The sequence below is a fragment of the Manis javanica genome, chromosome 9 (genome assembly GCF_040802235.1).
Source record: "Manis javanica isolate MJ-LG chromosome 9, MJ_LKY, whole genome shotgun sequence".
In the NCBI taxonomy this organism is placed as follows: domain Eukaryota; kingdom Metazoa; phylum Chordata; class Mammalia; order Pholidota; family Manidae; genus Manis; species Manis javanica.
In genome coordinates this window covers 83,802,111-83,821,429 of record NC_133164.1, presented here as the reverse complement: position 1 = coordinate 83,821,429, position 19,319 = coordinate 83,802,111, and the positions used below count along the sequence as shown (strand labels likewise).

Below are 19,319 nucleotides of genomic sequence, written 5' to 3'. Positions count from 1 at the left end.
AAAGTTATGTGCAAGAAGATTAAAAAAATAGTATGCATAAGAGATGGGCATTTTTATATATTGCTAGCTGGAGTGTGAAAAGTACAGCCTCTATGAAGAGGTATATGGTAACATATGGAGAAACTACATATGCATTTATGAGTTGCTTTGACCCAGCAGCTCAACTTCTAGTAACTTCTTTTGATAATTCAGTCTTGAGCTATGTAATAAAAATAAAAACAAAATAATGTAAACATCTATAACATACCGAATGCACACACACCAAATACTTTATTAGATACTTCAACATTATCTCATTTTATTTGTCTTTTAATCATCTGGAGTGTTAAGCAGCCTTACCTTCATTTTATAGATGAGGAAATTGTGGTTCAGAGAGAGTAACTTGCTTCAGATCACAGCACAGCTAAGAAATGACGGCTATGAAGTTTGAACCCAGGAATGCCCTTTCCACTATCCTACACTCTCTTCCAACACAGCTGCTCCCAACTCGGTGTTAACAGTTTATATTTGAGAAGGCCATCTATAAATCAGCAATGGGATATGAAAGGCTTAAAAAGAAATTAAACTTGCCTCTGTATCTCCTAGCGGGCATACATTCAGCAAACACTATACTCAACAGAGTTGTACCCAGAACATCTCTGTTTTCATCTAAACATACGTGGTTAAAACCAAGAAATACATGCAAATGCATACATTAGCTCGAAAACATTTCGGATCCATAAAGCTTTTGTTCTGGTATCTGATTTTGCATTTCACTGATATGTCATTGTAAAAATACTTTGGCTTTTTTATCAGTGAAACCAAAAGAAAGACATAATGTGCTTCCCAATTTAAAGCATTAATGGCTTCAACAAAACTGCTGTATATACAGCTGTAGCAATATTTAGATATGTAAGCATCTTAGTTGAATACCAAATGCATGCCGGATCAATCTCAAGTTGATTTTATAGTTATTTTAATGGGCATAATGGGTGATTTAAGAGTGTGTGATTTCCAGGTTCATATTCCAAACCACAACATTAAAGTGATCTCAGCAGTTATCTAAATTACAATGTGTTCCAAAATTAACAGTAGGGTCAGACTATAATTTTGGATTGAAAATGTAAAGTCCTATCTTCTAAATTTGGGACTGAAATACTAGAAGTGGCTTTGATATCACTACTGAATTGGTTTTAAAGACTACTAATTAGATCACTGTCCTTAAAAGCTGCTTTTTTATGCAGCTTAATTGAGTTGGTTACTGTTTTAAAGTAAGAGCTTTGTTTACATTGAAAACTTCTAGTTGATGCTAAAAATAATAAAAACACACAGACGTTGAAACCTACATGCTCATAAAAACACAAAAAGAAAAGAATGAAAATGTGACTCAGGCTGGCAAATTCTCCTTTACAGGTTGCCTTTGATTTAGAAATGTCTATTTCGCACCCCAGGGAGAAGGCTGAAGGGTAGGTCATAGTGCAGTTGGCTGCACACTGTCCTCTGGCTTATGCTAATTTGTTGCTAGGTGCTCAAGGCTGCTTATTCAGCATACTGTTAGCTTTTGGCTATAAAAGTTCAAAGATTTATGGAAGCCTGTTCTCTGGAGAGCTGTGGTTGCAGTCACTTTATTTTTCTTTATTCACAAACTTGCATATTCTTGATCAGAAACACTGTGAACTTATAATTTATGTCATAAGAAAACACTATTAATATTGAAGAAATCAGTCTTCATCTAACACTTTGCTGGACCAGCGTGAAAACCTTTCCTGTCCTCCCTGCTCCCCAGATCTGGAAGAGCAGGTAGGGGATGATTCCATCTGACCAGGATGCCCCCCAGGGGGCTGTGATTTGGCTCCTGGCACTGTTCATTTGGGCAGCTGCTCATCTCCAGAGATTTCAGGGCTCCCTGAGAGGTGGTCAGAGAACTATTCTTTAGGAGGAAGTTTCTCTAAGTTCTGTCAAAGCAGAGAAGCAAGGGTTTATACCTGTTCTTTGTCTACTGCTTTGCCCCAGATGAAATGGACTTTGAGCTGTGCTCCACAATGCAATCCTAGTGGCAGCGATCATTTGTTTGCTAGATCTTCGGACAGTGGAAAGAGGAAGGGCTGCAGCAAGGCTTGGGAAATGGGCTGAGAAAGAGAACAGGAGCTTACTGGGCACCTACCGTATTCCATATATTCTGTGAAGTCCTTTACACAGACAATTGTGGTTGGTCTTCACAGCTGCCCTGAGAAGCAGAGATGGACAAGGCAGAGAGTGGGTACTTGCCAAACTCACCCAGTCAGTGGCTGGCTTTTTATTGGGAAGCACCCCAACCCCCCCAGCTCCATGCTGTCCATCTCTCTGCAGAAATGGTAATGCGGCAGGAGTAGAGAAGAAGGAGAGGGAGGAGGAGAAGGGGAAAAAGAAAAAAAAGGATGAATGGGAGAGTTATGGTCTTTGAAATGCTGCTCATGGTTATTAGAGGTCAACTGTATCTGAGGGGAGGGTAATCCCAAGAAACACTGCAAATTGGGCAAAGCCTGACTCCTCTTCTTCCAGTTTCCAGCACGTGGCTCCATTCTTGCCATGTAAGGGGGTTCCTAGGTATAGGAAGTTATTTGGTAATTCTCAGCTTAATGCTCATCCCAGACACATTGCTATGCCATAGGAAAATTTCACCAAAAACATATGACGAGTCTCTGCAAAATACATTTGAGAAGAGAACATTCATTTGCTCAGTAGGGTGATCCAGCTTCCAGGTTAGCCTTGTAAGCAGGAGGTCTGGGTTTCTTTTCAGAAACAATTCTCTTGAGTCTTGTTTTCAGTTTTTACCATATTCCTGACTCACTGCCGCCTTTCACTCTGGTGGAATTTCATCCCCGGAGGCAGCCCTTCCGTATATCTGTAGCTATCTGACTTGAACAGCTGGAAAGATATTTGTCTTTTATTTCTAGCAGTAAAAAAAATTGAGATTCATTCTAAGTATATTACTAGAAAAAATCCATCAGCTATCTATTTGTTAATGGATCTACCACAGTCTAACCTGATAAACGAACATACAGCTTTACTAAAAAAAAATGGAAAGACACAATGACAAGAACAAAATTCATCTAGGGGGGAAATTATATCAATACATTTAGACTATTTTTTTCAATGTAAAAATTTATTTGGGATGGCTATGGGCTGAATATTTGTGTCCTCCCGCAATTGCAGTGTTGAAATCTTAACTCCCAAGGTTATGGTATTAGGAGGTGGGGCTTTGGGGAGTTGAATAGGTCATGAGGGTGGAGCCTTCATGAATGGGATTAGTGATCTGATAAAAGGGCGCCTTCCACCATGTGAGGACACAGCAAGAAGTCGGCAGTGTGCAACCCAGGAACCGGGGAGGAGGGAAGGGTCTGCTCCAGACATCGAATCCGCTGGTACCTAGATCTTGGACTTTCAGCCTCCACAACTGTGAGAAATAAACTTCTGTTGCTTAAACTATGGTAATTTGTACAAGTAGCCTAAACCGACTAAGGGGCATTTTGGGATACATTGCTTGTCGTATTATGGAAAACAGAATTCATTAAGCAAAGTAAATAAGTATCTCAGTCTTCAACATGCATGTAAAGTCAGATCAGAGCTTTATAATGGAAAAGTAGCTGTACTTGTACAGATTAACAATACAGACATTAAGCTGTGGGGATTGTGAATTTTGAAAATGGAAATTTTTAAAAGATTGAGTAAAGCTTCTACTTAATTTTTCATACTCTTGAGGAGTTGTTCCTGTTGCTGGGTTAGAGGCTGTGAGGCCGTAGAAAACAGCACCTTAGATGTGACAACAGTCCTGAGTCCAACAGTCCCGACTGGCTCATGAACCATTACCCTGAAGAAATAAGATCCTTTCAAAATAACCTACATAAAATTAAATGAGAAGAAGAAAAAAGGAAAGCAAAGGCTCCACATGCCCAGGGAGCTTTTGTTTATGAAATGGAATCTGCTCACAGAGACGCTCAAGATTTTTCTGTTAAGGCTGAGTAGTCTTCCCTCTTGTGCTAGTGAACCTCCCAACACTGCCCCCCAGGGATGACCAGGGTGAGGGCTTGGATAATCATCTTGCCTATTAGAGTTCTTCCTAGAGGCTCATCTGTTCCCATTTTTAGAGACTGAAACTTTTTCAAAGAAGCCAAACTTCTAGAATTTGATGACATTTTGGTATTTTGAATTCTCACCCACCTACAAGGTAAAAACAGATCACCTTGTCAGGCAAGTCCCATCACAACACATCCTGCTTATCAGTTGCAAAGCTCTGTCCATCAGCCTCTGCTGCCTCATCTTTTCCCTCCAGGCTTGCCCTGCCGTCCCAAAGCTCCCCACTACCTGCAAGTCTGAACACACCATCTGTGTTGGACAAAGAGCTTCAGGCTGGGGTCCTGGGAAGCAAGAACTGCCTACAGCTTATCAGAGCAAGTCTAACTCAGGCATGACTCAGCAGTTCTGTGATCTCCACTGTCATTTCTCCATTAGGCTGGAGGGCTGGTCCTACTTGTGGACATATGCATCCCCCTCCCAAGTTCCTCCCTGCTGCAAAGGAATTCCACTGTGGAATCCATGCCATGGATAGTTTTTCTGTTGCAAATGCCCCAGCTACCTTACTTTGCCCCCAATTTGCTTCTGGATGTTTCTTACTCCCATTTTCTGAGTTTGGGATTATCAATCTAAATTTAAGAGTCGGGAACTCAACAGGGTTATCAATAAAACTTTGCAGTTATTTCTTTCAAACTTAACTTTTTTCCCTGTTCAAATGTTTTCTTCATTGTACAACAATTAAAGCACTGATGTGTGTTCTGTATAAGTCTTTGAAGTCTGAAAGGACATTTTACTTTTAACCTGACCAAATGTAATATAAGTAGCCTTTTTTTCCCCTGCTTATTTTAAAGCTTACATGAAGCTGCAGAAGGCCAAAGGGGGCACCCCTGCTTCAGAAAAAGAAGGAACAAAACTGCATGGCAAAATACTTGATAAGACGTGGCAAGTGGAATCTTTGCTGATTTTCTCTTATGACTTTGAGAAGTATGTTTCCTTAAATAGAAAAGAAAGAAAAAGAGAACCTACCAAAAATATTAATGCTATATCCAGAGTTCTAGAATAATCAAGAACAGAATCATTTTTAAAGAAAAGGAAGCAGGTTTCGTTACTGGTATTTCATCTTCTCCACTGATTTGCATATTCCTTGACAAGATAAACTTCAGGGAGCTGCCCTGTGTTCATTTCACAAATGGAAAATAACAAGTACAGTCATCAGCTAAGCTTTCACAAAGGACTACAATCTGAGATTTGACTTTGAATCAAGTATCTGACACATTCCATTGAGCATGCCGTTCAAAAATCTCATACTCGAGATGCACTGAGAATGCATGCATTGAGCACACACATCCCCGCTGCCCCCAGACTGCACTCCAGACAGCCCCCTGCGCACACATGTTCTAACACAGTTACAACAGAGCATGCTTCAAAGCCATCAAGCTTCTGTAGCCTCCATCCAATAAGCTGCCAAAAGGATGCTCAAGCAGCAATCGAAGTCCAGAGGGCCTGACCTCTGGAACCCACAGCCGCTCCAGAGAATTTCCCCTGAGGACCAGGGCCTCAGAGGAGGCCGAGTGGTGAGGAGGTTGCTGAAAAAGCCCCCCACAGTCATTCTGCTTTTTGCTCTTATTTTTCCTCACTCTCATCTTTCTCTGGAAAACAAACTTATTCTGGGGGTTCAGATAGGCTATGTCACCCAGTAGTAACAATAACTACTAGCAAAATGAGACACAGAACAATAGTTCTAGCAGAACAATAGTTTTAAAATTATCTAATGTTCTCTTGGCTTTCTGGCTTTTAAATTTTCTTATTTTGTTTTTCCATTCCTTTGCTGCAAATTGAACACTATGCTTAAGCCAAGAAGGCATCATAAAGCTCTGACTTCAAAGCCGTTCCTTGATAAAGCATGAAAATAAACCAGGGTGGGCCAACTATTACCTGGAATTCTACAGATAATTAATTGAACCTCAGTGCTAACTTGACACTGGGGGTTTCTGCAGCCAAGGTCATTCTCATGGTCTTGCTTGATTTTGTTGCTGTGTCTCCTGTGTTTTGTTAGGCATGGAGAAGCTTGGCTAGTCTCTCAATAAAATTGCATGTTATGGTGCAAAGGGAACTTGAATTCCTGGGTGGCCTTGCTGAGGCAACGTGCACTGTTTCCATTGTTGCTCCTTGAGGTGAATCATTTTGTTCCTCTCTCTTGACCTGGAAACACCCCTTGTCTGCAGAAACACCCCTTGTCTGTGCCTTCTCATGGTCCTTTCTTTATTTCAGAGGAGTGGCCTACTTTTTGCCTTTCCAACTGTTTTGTAAAATGTGACGGTACAGAGTCCCCCACTTGACTTGGCCACCCCATGGCTACACGACTGAGGTCCTCTCTCATCTGCCAACCTTCAAAGTGCAGCCCACCCAACCCTGTGCTTGAGTCAAGCCCATGGTCTCACCACTCCACCCCCCTACCCTGCACCTGTGCATTTTCCCACTCCCTGCCTCCATGCACTGCCCATCCTTCAAGCCACATCTCCCTTTAAATGCAAAGACTCACCTTAAGGCCCACCACCTCTTCCAAGGAGCCTCCCCTGATTAAGTGGGGGATGACAAAACCTCCAAAATATAACTGACAAACTCCCAGTAAATGAGAACACACACACACACACATACCCCACAACAAACACAGAAACTCACAAAAAGAGAAAATCGTGCATTCTCTACTTTCAGATTGTTGTAAACTCCTATGAGGGTAAGAAGATCAATTTTATACCCATAATCAATTAGTCATTTCAGACCATGAGTTATTTTTAACATTCTTGGGGATTACTCAACAAAACGCTGCTGTGTCTTCCCTCTCCCACTCATCCTTTTCTTTCTTTAAATCCCCCTTTTCTTCTCAGCTTTTTCTCCTTACTATTTTATTTTATTTTTTGTTGTCTTCTCAGCTTCTTGAATATGCAGCTAATGGGGACCACCACTCCTGATATGGATGACACGATTCACAGTAAAAGAAGCTGGTCTTTGCAATCCCTCCTGGGTCGTGGATCACACTGCCCAGGAGAACCTGTATTGGAGGCTGGCAAATGCCTTAGCCTCTTAATGTTCTCTTCTCGAAGGTTCAGCAGTTCCATGCCTACCTACTTCCTGGGCAAACACGTCCAGTCCACTGGGACAAGGGACCAAAGCTCTTTAGAGAAGGCCCTGCCAAAAGAATGGGGGCAGATTCCCAACAAGACCCAATATCCAGCCTCAAATAAAGCTGCTGGAGAACAAGGGGATCTCTAAAGAGCCCTGGATCTGAGGGAGCCACAGCAGGAAACAGACACAGACATGTCCGCCCTCTCAGGCCAGCGTTGAACTCATTTGTGAGGACTGGGAGGCTTGTGGCATAAAACAACCAGAACATGGAGCGACAGATGGGATGGCGATAGCTGGCAATTAGGACATTGCGTCAAACAGCACTGCCACAGAAGCTTTCTAGCTACAAAGCCACGCTATGCAACCTTTGAGCAAAACATTATTGATTTTGTGGTTGTGAAAACATACCTTCAACTGCAGAACTCAGTTTAAGGACACCTTGAATAAAAACAAAAAGTGGCAGTTATACAACGGACCCCAATGATCTTGTCCAGTCTTCTCATCAAACACACGTGCTTCAGATCTGTAGTTTCTCTGGACAAATATCAACTTCAAAAATGAAATAATTTTCAGTCCTTGATTAGGCCTCATGGGGGTACACATTTCCCCACTAAAAATGTTTAGAGGAATTTTTCACTCAGTAAGGGATCTGTTTTTGGATGAAACAAAGGTCACATCTGCCTAAATGGATGTTTCTATATATAAATGATGCTGGAAAATAGATTGATGAATGTTCACACAAGATAATCTGTACAGAGATAATCTGATACATGTTGGGGTGGGGTTTCTGTTGAAATATGTAACAGGTGGTTAAAACCATGGTGTGATCTGGCAAATTCCTTCTCTAGAGTGGTTGGGCCATTGGCCATTTTCTGTTCTGATGTATTCAGCACACTAGCTCCCTGCAGGGGTCAGACTGTGAAAGAGCTATCTGAATGTGTCTACTTGTTCTTGAACAAGTAGACATTACTCTTGACTGGATATTCATGAGCCTGTTTCATGAATTCAAGGGTGAAAATAATAAAATAAATTATTATTTTTTCCTGTTCTGATGATTTGACTTAAGATGGTATTTTTTGTAGGTCATAGTCATAATAAATAAATAATATTCCCCAAACGCTATGTGATAACCATGGCATTAGGCTGAGCAGAAATGTCTCCAAGTTTCATTTGAATGACATTCTGGTTTGCTTTCAACCTAGAGGAGTTTCAAATTACCAACAGAAACAAAACCCATTTAATACTGGTAAACTAAATTGGGATGAGCATGAACACACACTGATTTTTAACAGATTCTGTTCACAAACAGACAAACTTGCTCTTTATTACAACTTTCTGAAAAAGGTGCTTTTAAGTTACCTATTGGATTTCATTTTTCCTGTGTCTGATCAGTATTTAACAAGGTTGCCAGGGAAAAATGTATGCATTTATACATATGTGCATTTATTACAACTTTATTGATATTACTGATGTGTAGCATGCAACCTACAAATAGTGATAAAATAGACAGTATTCTTTATTACAAGTTCCATATGGCCAATTGATTCTTATAGAATGCTTTTGTTGATTTTGGCCAAACTCTTGTGTCCAAAGGCAGCAAATCAACCAGGATTGGACAAAATCATACATTGAGTGGCATCCCACCCTGCTCTTCTGATAAATTGATTATCATTACATCTTCTGTGTGATGTACTGCTGAACTACTTCTCACTTTCATATAAGTTATTTTCATTAAATTAAAAGTCTTCCAACTTCAATACTATGTAAACACTCCCACCACGGCCTCTTTCAAGCTTCCAGCTTGACATCACTGAATGTGGTGTTGGTAAGAAATGGGCAGTAGCAATATGATTAGATAATATTTCTACCAAGTGTGTACAGCAGATGTAAACAACCTCAAGAATATGGACAGTAAAATGCAGTCAAATGATTAGGAAATGACAAGTTTCAGGTATTTATTACCTTTGTTTTTAAATATAATTTATTTAATTGCAATTATATAATTTCACTTGTTATAATGGCTGTGTTAAAGAATGGACTTGCAAAATTCCCCAAAATGTAACACTTGGCTTCTGCAAGCTGATATGCAGCAGATCTAAGTATGCCATTGTCACAACATCAATGCCATTGATGTTTCTTTCCACTCAAGCCTAGAGAAGAAAATTTTGATCTTCAGAATATTTACTGAGATATTCTCAAATGGGGTTAGAATTTAACAGGCCTGAAGATGAGTAAGCTTAGCATTTACTATTATTTTGCTAGTAGTTTCAAAACCTCTCAACCCTGTGACACACAAAAATATACTCCACATAGACTACCTGCCACCTTGGAAATAACAGTCATTGACAATCAGCTAAGAACACAGCCTAAACGGGCTTGGCCTTCTGGTCTGGCAACTATGATGCCAAGGGGCACGAGTCTTTGGTTTTTTAAGCAATGATCCTGTCTTTTTTAAGATTGTAGAAACTTTAGACAGGAAACCAGGTCAGAATATTGATTTTTTTAAACCATATTCATTGATTTATTTATTTGTGTATGGACATGGGTATACAAAATAACCAGTAATCCTCAATAACAGCAAGTGAAAGGACAATAATGTACTCTAATCAATATGCAGAAACAGGCCCTAGGCAAATAAAGCAAGAAAACCTAAACAAATTCTTATGGGAGATGTGGGTGGTGGTAGATCAGAGCCCAGTAATGCATTTATTGAGTAAAGGGAAACATGGTAATTTAAAAAAACAAATAAAAGTCTGACTTTAGAACTCTAAATATAAACATTATTTTAATAAAAAGCATTAATGATTCATTAGCTCCTTGTAGACTTCTCTTATTTGCTTAAAAATCAAGTTTTCCCTGCATTGGGGTAAGCCTTTATATTGCAAAGTAACTATGTCATAGTGAAAACCTAGAATTAGCTAAATCTAGTTAGGGAGCTAAATTAATATTATGCAAAAAAATATAGAATAAGGGTAAAATATATCTTTCATGTTAAATTACTAACATTTAAAAAATTTGAGTATTTAAGAAATGACTGATGTTGATGCTGAAAAGCTACATGTAGCATTGCCGACTTTCCAGACACACAATAGACATTATCTGGTGACTGGCTGACAATGACATTGCCTGGAATTCAGGGTAAGGCATAACACACAGAAATGTGTGTATATACACACAATAGATCCTGACCCCACTACCTTTAATTCTTAACAGTAAGCAGAAAGGTTGAAAATTAAATAGAAAAAAAAAAAAGAGAGAAAAGGAAAATAAAGCCAATTGTTTTTTTCCTCAACTCAGTATCTTTCATGCAACAAAATTCATAATCTTGTGGGTGATTCAAGCAGATGACGTCCACTGTCTTCCTCCAAGTCAGAAGTGAAGAGGATTTCATCGGTCCCAGCAAATGTAATTCAAACACATCATCCTAATTGTGGATATTATTGAATATAATACATTCAGTATAATATATTCAATAATATATATCTGAGAGACCTCAGATTTCCTTACACTAACCACTGTCTTTCTGCTCAGAGGCTGGTTTTCATGACCTCTAGTAAGCACTGACATGTGGAGTGAATATACATAAGCTACAATAGATATTTAGGTTTCAGGATTATATTGTTAAAAATTTTATCCCCAACAGGTAATGTTATCAACTAGTTGGACAGAAGATGATATGCTTAATAGTTAGCTAACTGATTTTGTATCAAATATCTCTAGCATCTTCAGTTGTCCTATCTCTACTGCCATCACTCTAGGCCAGATTATCATAGCAATGTTTACATCAACCTTTAGATAGAATATAGACTGAGAAAGAGGAACTACGGGAGAGCCATTCAGTTTTTAATATCCTCCTTCCAATGCATTCTCACACTGCAGCTGGAGTGATCTTTTCAAGAGGCAAGTCTAAAGATATCCCTCACCCCTTTATAATTCTTGAAGGGCTTTTTATTACTCTTAAGATAAAGATCAAAAGCCGTAACATGTCTTGTAAAACTCTTCATGATGTCACCCATGGCAGAATAAAAATGGCCACAGATTCTTCCATACACCTCCAAAGAAGGGCCTGTCTTATGGACAATTGTGGATGTGTGTCTAATGTGTGGAGCCTACTAAGATTCACAGAAGGCCCACAAAGATTTCAAGAGAAGTGTATTAGTAGACACATTTATGACCTTGGACAAAAATGGGTAGAGATAGTTCAAAGGGAAAGAGTCTGAATCCTCCAAACTTCTATGGGCAGGAAATAGGCCGAGACAATTATTCAGTTGCAAATGACATTTTATATGCTATGGAATGAATTGTTTTCTCTGCCTCAAATTCATATGTTGAAGCCTCAATTAATCCCCAGTGTGATGGTATTTGGAGGTTGTAACATAATGATATTTGGACCCCACCCAAGGGCAGGGACTGATTTCCAGGGGGACCAACCTTGTGATAAGAGGGTGGGAACTTTCGGTGTCCACTCCCCCTGGAAGGGGAGAGGGCAGAGGGCTGGAGGTTGAATCAGCCGAGGGCCAATGATGTAGTCAATCATGACTATGCAATGAGGCCCTCACAAAATCTATAAGAAGAGTATTTCTTTTTGCATCCTGAGAGAGTTTCTCCCTGAGAGAAGCTTCTCTCTTTCTCCAAGGGAGCTACAGCACTTGTGGAACCAGAATACTTTCAGGTGCCATTGAGCCAGACCCCAAGCTCAAGGAGTATAGAAGCTCCTTTTTTCAGGATCTTACCCTATGTTTCTTTCCTTCTGGCTGTTAACTTCTATTCTTTACAGCATCCTTTATTGAACTGGTATATGTGTCTCCATGAGTTCTGTGAGCTGCTCTAGCAAATTAATTGAACCTAAGGGGAAGGTGGTTGGAACATCCAATCTTTTGCTGGTTGGTCAGAAGTACAGGTAACAGCTTGGGGCTGTGACTGGCATCTGGAGTGGGGATGGGTGGAAGGCAGTTTTGTAGGACTGAGCCCTTAACCTGGGGAACCTCGTGCTATCTCTGGGCAAACAGTATCAGCCTTGAGTTGAAATCTCAGACACCCTGCTGGTGTTCAAGAATTGCTTGGTGGTGTGTGTGGGAAAACCCACTTCCCCCAACCCACAGACACTGGAATTGGATTCAGGAATCTGAACACAGAGGTAATTGGGTTTAGATGAGGTCATGAAGATGGGGCCGCATGATAGGATTGGTGCCCTTATTGAAGAGGAAGAGAAAGATATTGTCTCTCTACCTTGTGCACATGCAGGCAGAAAGTGGCCATCTGCAAGACAGCAAGAGTCCTCACTAGAACCTGACCGCTCTGGCACCTGTTCTCAGTCTTTCAGCCTCCAGAATGGTGAGAAATAAATATCTGTTGTTTAAACCACCCTGTCTACAGTACTCTGTTTTGGCAGCCTGACCTAACTAAGACATTATGAAAACTGCATAATTCAGAAGGTGAAGCCAAGACTTTGGAGGGTGGAGATAAGAGCTGTAAAGAACCTTTCTCAGAGAGCAAGACTTGGCCTCCCAGTCAAGGAACTGGCAACATGTGGACTTCAGAATTGCTAGGGACCTGTGCCCCTCCTTCCTCTGTTCTTTGGATGAGAGTCCTCCTTGTGTTTATATCATCTCTGTGTCACCAGCATATGCTGGGTATGTGTGGATCAGATAGATACCTTTTCATTTAAGTTCACAGGTCTTCATACTGAGAGAAATTGTACTAAAGAACCACATCAAAGGAGCCTCACTGGCATCTGAACCTTATTGAGAAGGTGAGAACCTGGACCCCAGACCTGAATGTCATGCCATAATGAGATGGGGCTTCTGGAGGGCTTTAGGAAGAGAGTGTTTTTTGCATTACAATGGAATCTGTATAATTTGTGTCCAGAGGATGACTGTGGCCAACTAAAGATGGTCACCAATTATTTGAAACTGTTCCAATTGAGATGTGGCATCTCTGTAATTGTCCTTGATCTGGGTGGGCTCCGTGACTGCTTTGGCCAACAGAATATGCTGGGAGTTATGCTCTGTTAGTATCTGGGCCCAGGCCTTAAGATTTCCTGTCCCTTGGACACTATCCCTGGGAGCCCCGGGCTGCCATGTAAGAAGTCTTGAAGCCACAGTGCTGGAGGTGTCACTTACAGGTGCTCAGCTCTGCCTGTGGTCCCAGCCATTGAAACCAAGGTGCCAGGCATGAGAATAACACCATCCTGGAGTCCCTAGACCAGCTCAACCTCCAGCAGAAAGTGGAATAGAAGAACCACCCAGCTGAACCCTGTCTAAATTCTTGACCCATAAGATTATAAGGTTGAATCAAGTGGTTTTTAAGCTGCTCTGTTACATTTTGGCATAAGATGTTGTATAGCAACAGAGAACTGACAGTTCCCTGTGCCTAAATTCTCAGATCTCACCTTGTCCCTTAGCTCTCTGTACTCTATTAACCATCCATCCAGTTCTCTATTAACATGTGCCTTCCTCAACCTCTTTATCTGCCAGCCCTTAGCTTATGAGGAGTTTCTCAGGACACTTCTCCCTGACCTCCTAGATTAGTTCCATTGTTACAGTAGATTCTCCCACAAGAACTGTATTTCTTTCTTGCAGAGCAATTTTCTCTGTGATTATTTCTTAATACCAGTCTCCACCTCTAGAGTGGAAACTCCATGAACAGAAAGCAGGGCTCTTTGATCATCACTGAATTCCCAGAGTCCAGCAGTGTGTCTGGACATAATAAGTGCTGAGCAAATATTTGTGAAGTAAATGAATGAAGTACTTGATGAAGCTGATAAGGACTCCCTCCTTACCAAAGCCTTTAATAACTGTGCCACTATTCATCTCTCTCACATAATTGAACATTTGGATTCAAAGCCATTGTAACTGGGGAGGGACAGTGTGACTTAATACGAGGCCATTACTCCTGCCTGGCTATTGTCTGTGAAGGCAGCTCATCACGGCTGAAGTTGCTGAAGTTCCTTTTTGTAACCCTTGTGCAGAGAAGAGGAAAAAATGGAGTGCTGCTTCTGAAGGGCGTGGGCACAGGAGTGCAGAGATTAAAGAACAATCGGTGCTCGCATTCATGTCTGTGGAAATCAGGGAGCTTTCCTGAGGATCTAAAGAAAGTTGCAGGTGCTCACATTATTTAAATTATGTCTACTTTTAAGTTTAGACATAATTTCTTACTAGACGGTGAACTGTTGTCCACTCTGCCCTTCAGCCAAAACTGTGGAGGGAAGAGCAGTTGGACGATGTGGCAGCGTCTAGGGAAAGATTCTGTACCCTTCCTTAACCGCCGCTCCTAGGATTGTTTCCTTAATACTGATTGCATTCCACTGTTTTTAAAAATGTATTTCCCCACTTACTTAGTCCTGTGGGTGTGGAAAATAAATAGTCTTCAGAAAGAGTCTTAAAGTTCTTTGGTTCTATTTCTTTAACTCTTTAGTTTGTCATTTTTGTTGGAAGAGAAATAAGCCCAGGTCTCTATAAATGTGCTTATGATTTCTAGTTCATCATTGAAAAAGTATTTTCTTTCGCTTTATTTAATTTCTTTAAACACTCGTCTCCAAATGGGTCTGTGTACAATATTGCACTAAATGGGTTTAGCAGGGCTGCAACTGGAGAGAGGACGGTCTCCATTACCCATAATATTCTTATTCTTTTTAAAAGAAAACACTCCCTAGTGGCAGGGCTGCTGTGTACACAGATATGCCCCACATCTTTTATCGAGTTCCCACACTCTGGGACTTTGCCCATTTCCATTCTCTGATTTGTCCTCCTGTCTAAGTGCACAATACTGTACTTGTCCCCTTTGAACATGTAACAGATTAAAGAGCTGGGCAGGAGGCAGCTGTAGGCACACCTTTGATCTCTCATCCTTGCGGTTAAGGGAGGGCAGACACCTGGCGGCTGTCGAACTGGAAACAAAACACAGGGCCTTAAAGGGAGCCGCAGCTCCAGCCCAAGGGGCAGCTGGATGGGCACGGAGGGAGGAAAGCCCACGGCTGGGCAGAGGGCGCAACACAGTCCCAACCTTGTGATTCAGGGTGGCTAGGGGTTGGTTGGAGTAACCATTTCTTAGACAGAGGACTGGAAAGATCAGGCAGCTGTACTGAGAAAAACATGAAAACTAAGTCTTTGCAAATAATATTGCAAAACGTGCACGACTGCTGAAAAGCAATTTTGATGGCAACTCAGGGAGCTTTCGAAGAAAAGATTTACAAAATTTTTTTCTTTCCTGAGCGGAACTCTTAGTAAGGATTTCACCTTTGAAGCAGGATGCTGTTTTTAGTCCCAGAGTTAGAGCCTTTCCTATGATTTTTGGTGAAGCTGCGTTGCCCCCTGGCGTTTGTGCACCGTTGTTACGCCATCACATAGAAAGCCCAAAGAATGCCCGTCAAGCTGTGCAAGGATGCAGCTTCCAGTCTTACCTGGGGTCAGAAAATACAGATTCAAGCCTCAAATCTAAACATGGTTTGACAAGACATGGAATGAAATTCGAAATTAAGGATCTCTCCTTCTCCACCCTTAGCGGAGTCTCCTGAGATTTTCAAGTGGCTCTTAAAAGAAATTGATCAGATTTAAATTTGCTAATTTTTAATTTATAAGCTTTCCTGTAAATGGCTGCTGCACAACTACCCATTTTTCAGAAGCAACTCAAACATGCTGTGTTCTCTAAAACCTTTCCTGACTTATGCTCAGCCTTTTGTACACATGCTTATCTTGGATGGAAAGTTGAAAGCGAGGATTATACCTGATTTATCTTTGTATCTACTCTGACTAGCATGGTGCCTCATAGATGGTATGTATCTAACAAATATGTGTTGTTTGTTGGTAGCATATAACAAGGCTGTTCATACAAAGATCAAATATATTTCCTAATCAACAGCAGCTGAAAGTCAAAATGGTATCAGAACCAGCGAGTGGAGAACATGGTCCCTAATAGACGGGACTTAGGGGGTCCTTCAACCCCCTGAAACCATGTAGGCATCATGTCCAATTACAGGGGAGAATGGTTAGACTAACTGGAATATATCTAGCCCTAACAATCTAGGAATCTATTAACACTATTCAAACTTCTATGTCCTCCCCAAATGAACCTCTACTCTAGAGAGATGATGAGTGTATTCATTATCAACACTTCAATTAGAGATTTCTTTGGGGCAGATAGATCTAGCAGTGAGTGAAAAGCTTCTGAGTGATGCTATGTTGTGTGGCATGTTGCCTGAGGCCATCAACCCTGAGCTGAGTGACATGAGCATGAGACACAGGGGTCTGGGGCAGGTTATGTGTATTGAGGGGCAGATTATGAAGGAACTGAAATTGTGACTCAAGGGGCAGACTCCCTATGTGTAAGGTATATGGTGTTACTCTACTTTGAATATTACCTTAGGACAGGAGAAATGGCCAAATCTGAAAAATCTACTGCATTAGGATGGATCAGGAGGTTGATATGATTAGCAAGACTGCTTTCATGTCACATTGATACTATGTGTAGAACCTCTTGAAGCCATTTGTCATGCTTTGATTTAGTTAAAATAAAATATTTCAGGGAAGAAGGCCCATATAGTAGAGGCACAGTTTATTGTTGTTAAGAACTTGAACTCTGGAGTCAAACTGAACAGGTACAAATATTCATCAGGTCACTGACCAGCTGTTTGACCTTTGAAAAGTCACTACTTCTCTGTACCTCAGTTTCTTCAACACAGTGAAAATGCCATTAATAGCATCTACTGTCTGGAACCCAGGAAATGTTCTATGAATGTTTGCTGATGAGAAGAACCATGTGAGTTTTCCATTATGGTGGACTAAGGGAGATAAAAAAATTTTACTGTTGAAAGAGCCAGGCTCCTGGCCTAGTCCATTCTATCCGACATTAATAAAAACCCCAAATACAAAGGAATGTTCTAAGTAGTGGGGCTTCTTTGTGCTGGCCTTGCCCCTGGGGCTGTCCTCAGTGTAAACATGAAAGTAAGCACGTCTCTGATACTTTCAGACCAGCGTGAGCAGACCTCCAAGAGTGTGCTGGGGCTGAGAGGGTCCATCCTTACTCTTCCCTTGCAGAGAGCTCCACCCTCAGGGCTAGCTCAGAGCCTGACGGCCACTTGGGATGGACTCAAGGGCAGTCTTCTTTGGCCCTTGTTCCTTCTGCAGGGGTTCAGAATACGCCACTGAGACATAAAATTATTTTGAGTTGACAGCATTTGAGAATAGGCTTTTTTCTGAGTTCCCTTATCTGTCTGAAACCAGAGACTCCCAAGAGTTTCTGCAACCAGGGAAGATTGATTCTTATCAGCCAGAGAGGAGAAATGTCACCACATTTAAACAGACATTGTCACAAAACTATCATAATGCTTATTTATTCTCCAAAGAGCCCATTTATGTTTCCTAGGAGTCATTCATGAGTACCTTTCTCTCCCTCCCCTTTCCCTATTAAGACGGTACATAAGCCTCAAATTCTAGTAGCTTCCTCGAATCATATTTTTCTGTGAACTCCCATGTGCACATGAATAGAAATCTGTCTTGTTTTTGCTAATCTGTCTTTTGTCAGTTTAATTCACAGGCCCCCAAAGAAAGAACATAAATGGGTTGAAGAAACATTTTTCCTTCCCAACACATTCCTTTATGGTTTGGTACAAATATTGACTCCACAGTGCAAAATCTCTACTCAGGTCCCCAGTACTAGCTGAGCACCATGCAACCAGGATATCCTCAACTGAAGGAGTTGTGGCAAACGTAAGTCCACTATAAATCAGAAATAGAATGCCCCATGTAATACTTGAGGTGTTAATATTATTCACTACCTTGTACAATCCCTATCTTTAAGAGAAAACAATGTAGATTAGTATTAGGGTTCCAAACCTTCTAGATAATTTTTTTATTTCACACCATGTATTTATAATTTTGCATATATGATGATGTAAAAAGTGAATACTGTTCAGAAAGCTATAACTTCTTATTGTTGGAATAACATAATCAAAGTGAGGTCATTTTACATAACTTTCGCCTTTTTAAGTGTAACTAGAAATGGCACTTTTAAATGTGTACAGGATATATTCAGACTTTTACAAAATGGAATGGGTAGATGACTGGAGACATAAATGGTGGTTATAACCACTAACAATGGTGCAAAATTGTGCATTCTCTGGGAGCCTGGAAATATATAGTCTTTTTCAAAAGGAGATGACACTTGGAAAATTGGGCTCTCAGATGTGATTTCAAAAGGTGTACAATCATCAATGGGTTAAATCGGTCTGGCAAAGCACGCTCTGGCTTCCTGGGAATTCCATGGCATTCCAAGCAACCTGGCAACTGATAACTTCCTGGACAGCTGTTTCTTCCATTTCTCCCCCAAATTCTTTTTTGTTAGTTGTCAGCTAAATCTTTATGTGAGTGTAACAGCCACCCTACAGAAGCAAATTCATCTTAAAGGTTTTCATTTTTTATTTGGCAGATGAGTTGCAAAAATGTTGACTGTCATTCTCTAAGCCTAAAGCAAAAATGCAGGGGTGTATTTTCTACAAGTGCAATCAAGCCTACCATTGTGCTGTTTATGGGGGATTTCTAAATAATTTCTATTTCAGTGTCTCTAAATGTAAATGACAATTCCGATTAGCCATGCCTGCATTAATATTAACCATATCCCGAAATTAATATTTGACAACTGTCAGGTAAGCAAAATGGTTGCTATTTGGCTGATAAATCATCACATTTTTTCCATGACTAAGCACACTGAGATAAACTTCAACCTATTAGTTTTAGTTTACTTTATTAAGAACATCTATGCTTGGTGATGGATGTTATGGATGTTAACTACACTTATTGTGGTGATCATTTTGCAATATATACAAATATTGAATCATTATGCTGTGCATCTGAAGCTAATATAATGCTATGTGTCAATTATACCTCGAGAAAAAAACAAAAAAGAACATCTGAAAAGGCTAAGCTGCTTGACCTTGGTTGAAACCATTGAACAGCCTCCATTTCAAAACTTTCAAAATCTTCGCTATGGTGTGCAGCCGTCTGGGTTACTGGGTCCTTACAACTTCTTGTTTTATCTTAAACCACTCCCAAATCTTTCTCCTTCCTTTCCCTCCCACCACTCTCCATCTTCCAAGCACACAAGACTTTTAGTTAAAATTTTTTCTTTTCATTCTTGCCTCTGGCCTTTGCTCTTTAACCCTTTGC

General features: G+C 40.6%; 1 protein-coding gene across 11 annotated transcripts in view; it reads right to left on the bottom strand.

Annotated features, from left to right (window-relative positions):
• Positions 1-19,319, bottom strand: part of DLGAP1 (DLG associated protein 1) — an 858,481-nt gene that overhangs the window by 110,737 nt on the left and 728,425 nt on the right. For 6 of the 11 annotated variants that reach the window (XM_073212860.1, XM_073212859.1, XM_017658265.3 and 3 more), the window contains one exon: positions 7,567-7,596. The exons of the other annotated variants lie outside the window; for them this stretch is intronic. In XM_073212860.1, coding sequence (XP_073068961.1) covers positions 7,567-7,596 — 30 coding nt within the window. The remainder of the gene's footprint in view (positions 1-7,566; positions 7,597-19,319) is intronic. 11 annotated transcript variants of the gene reach the window in all.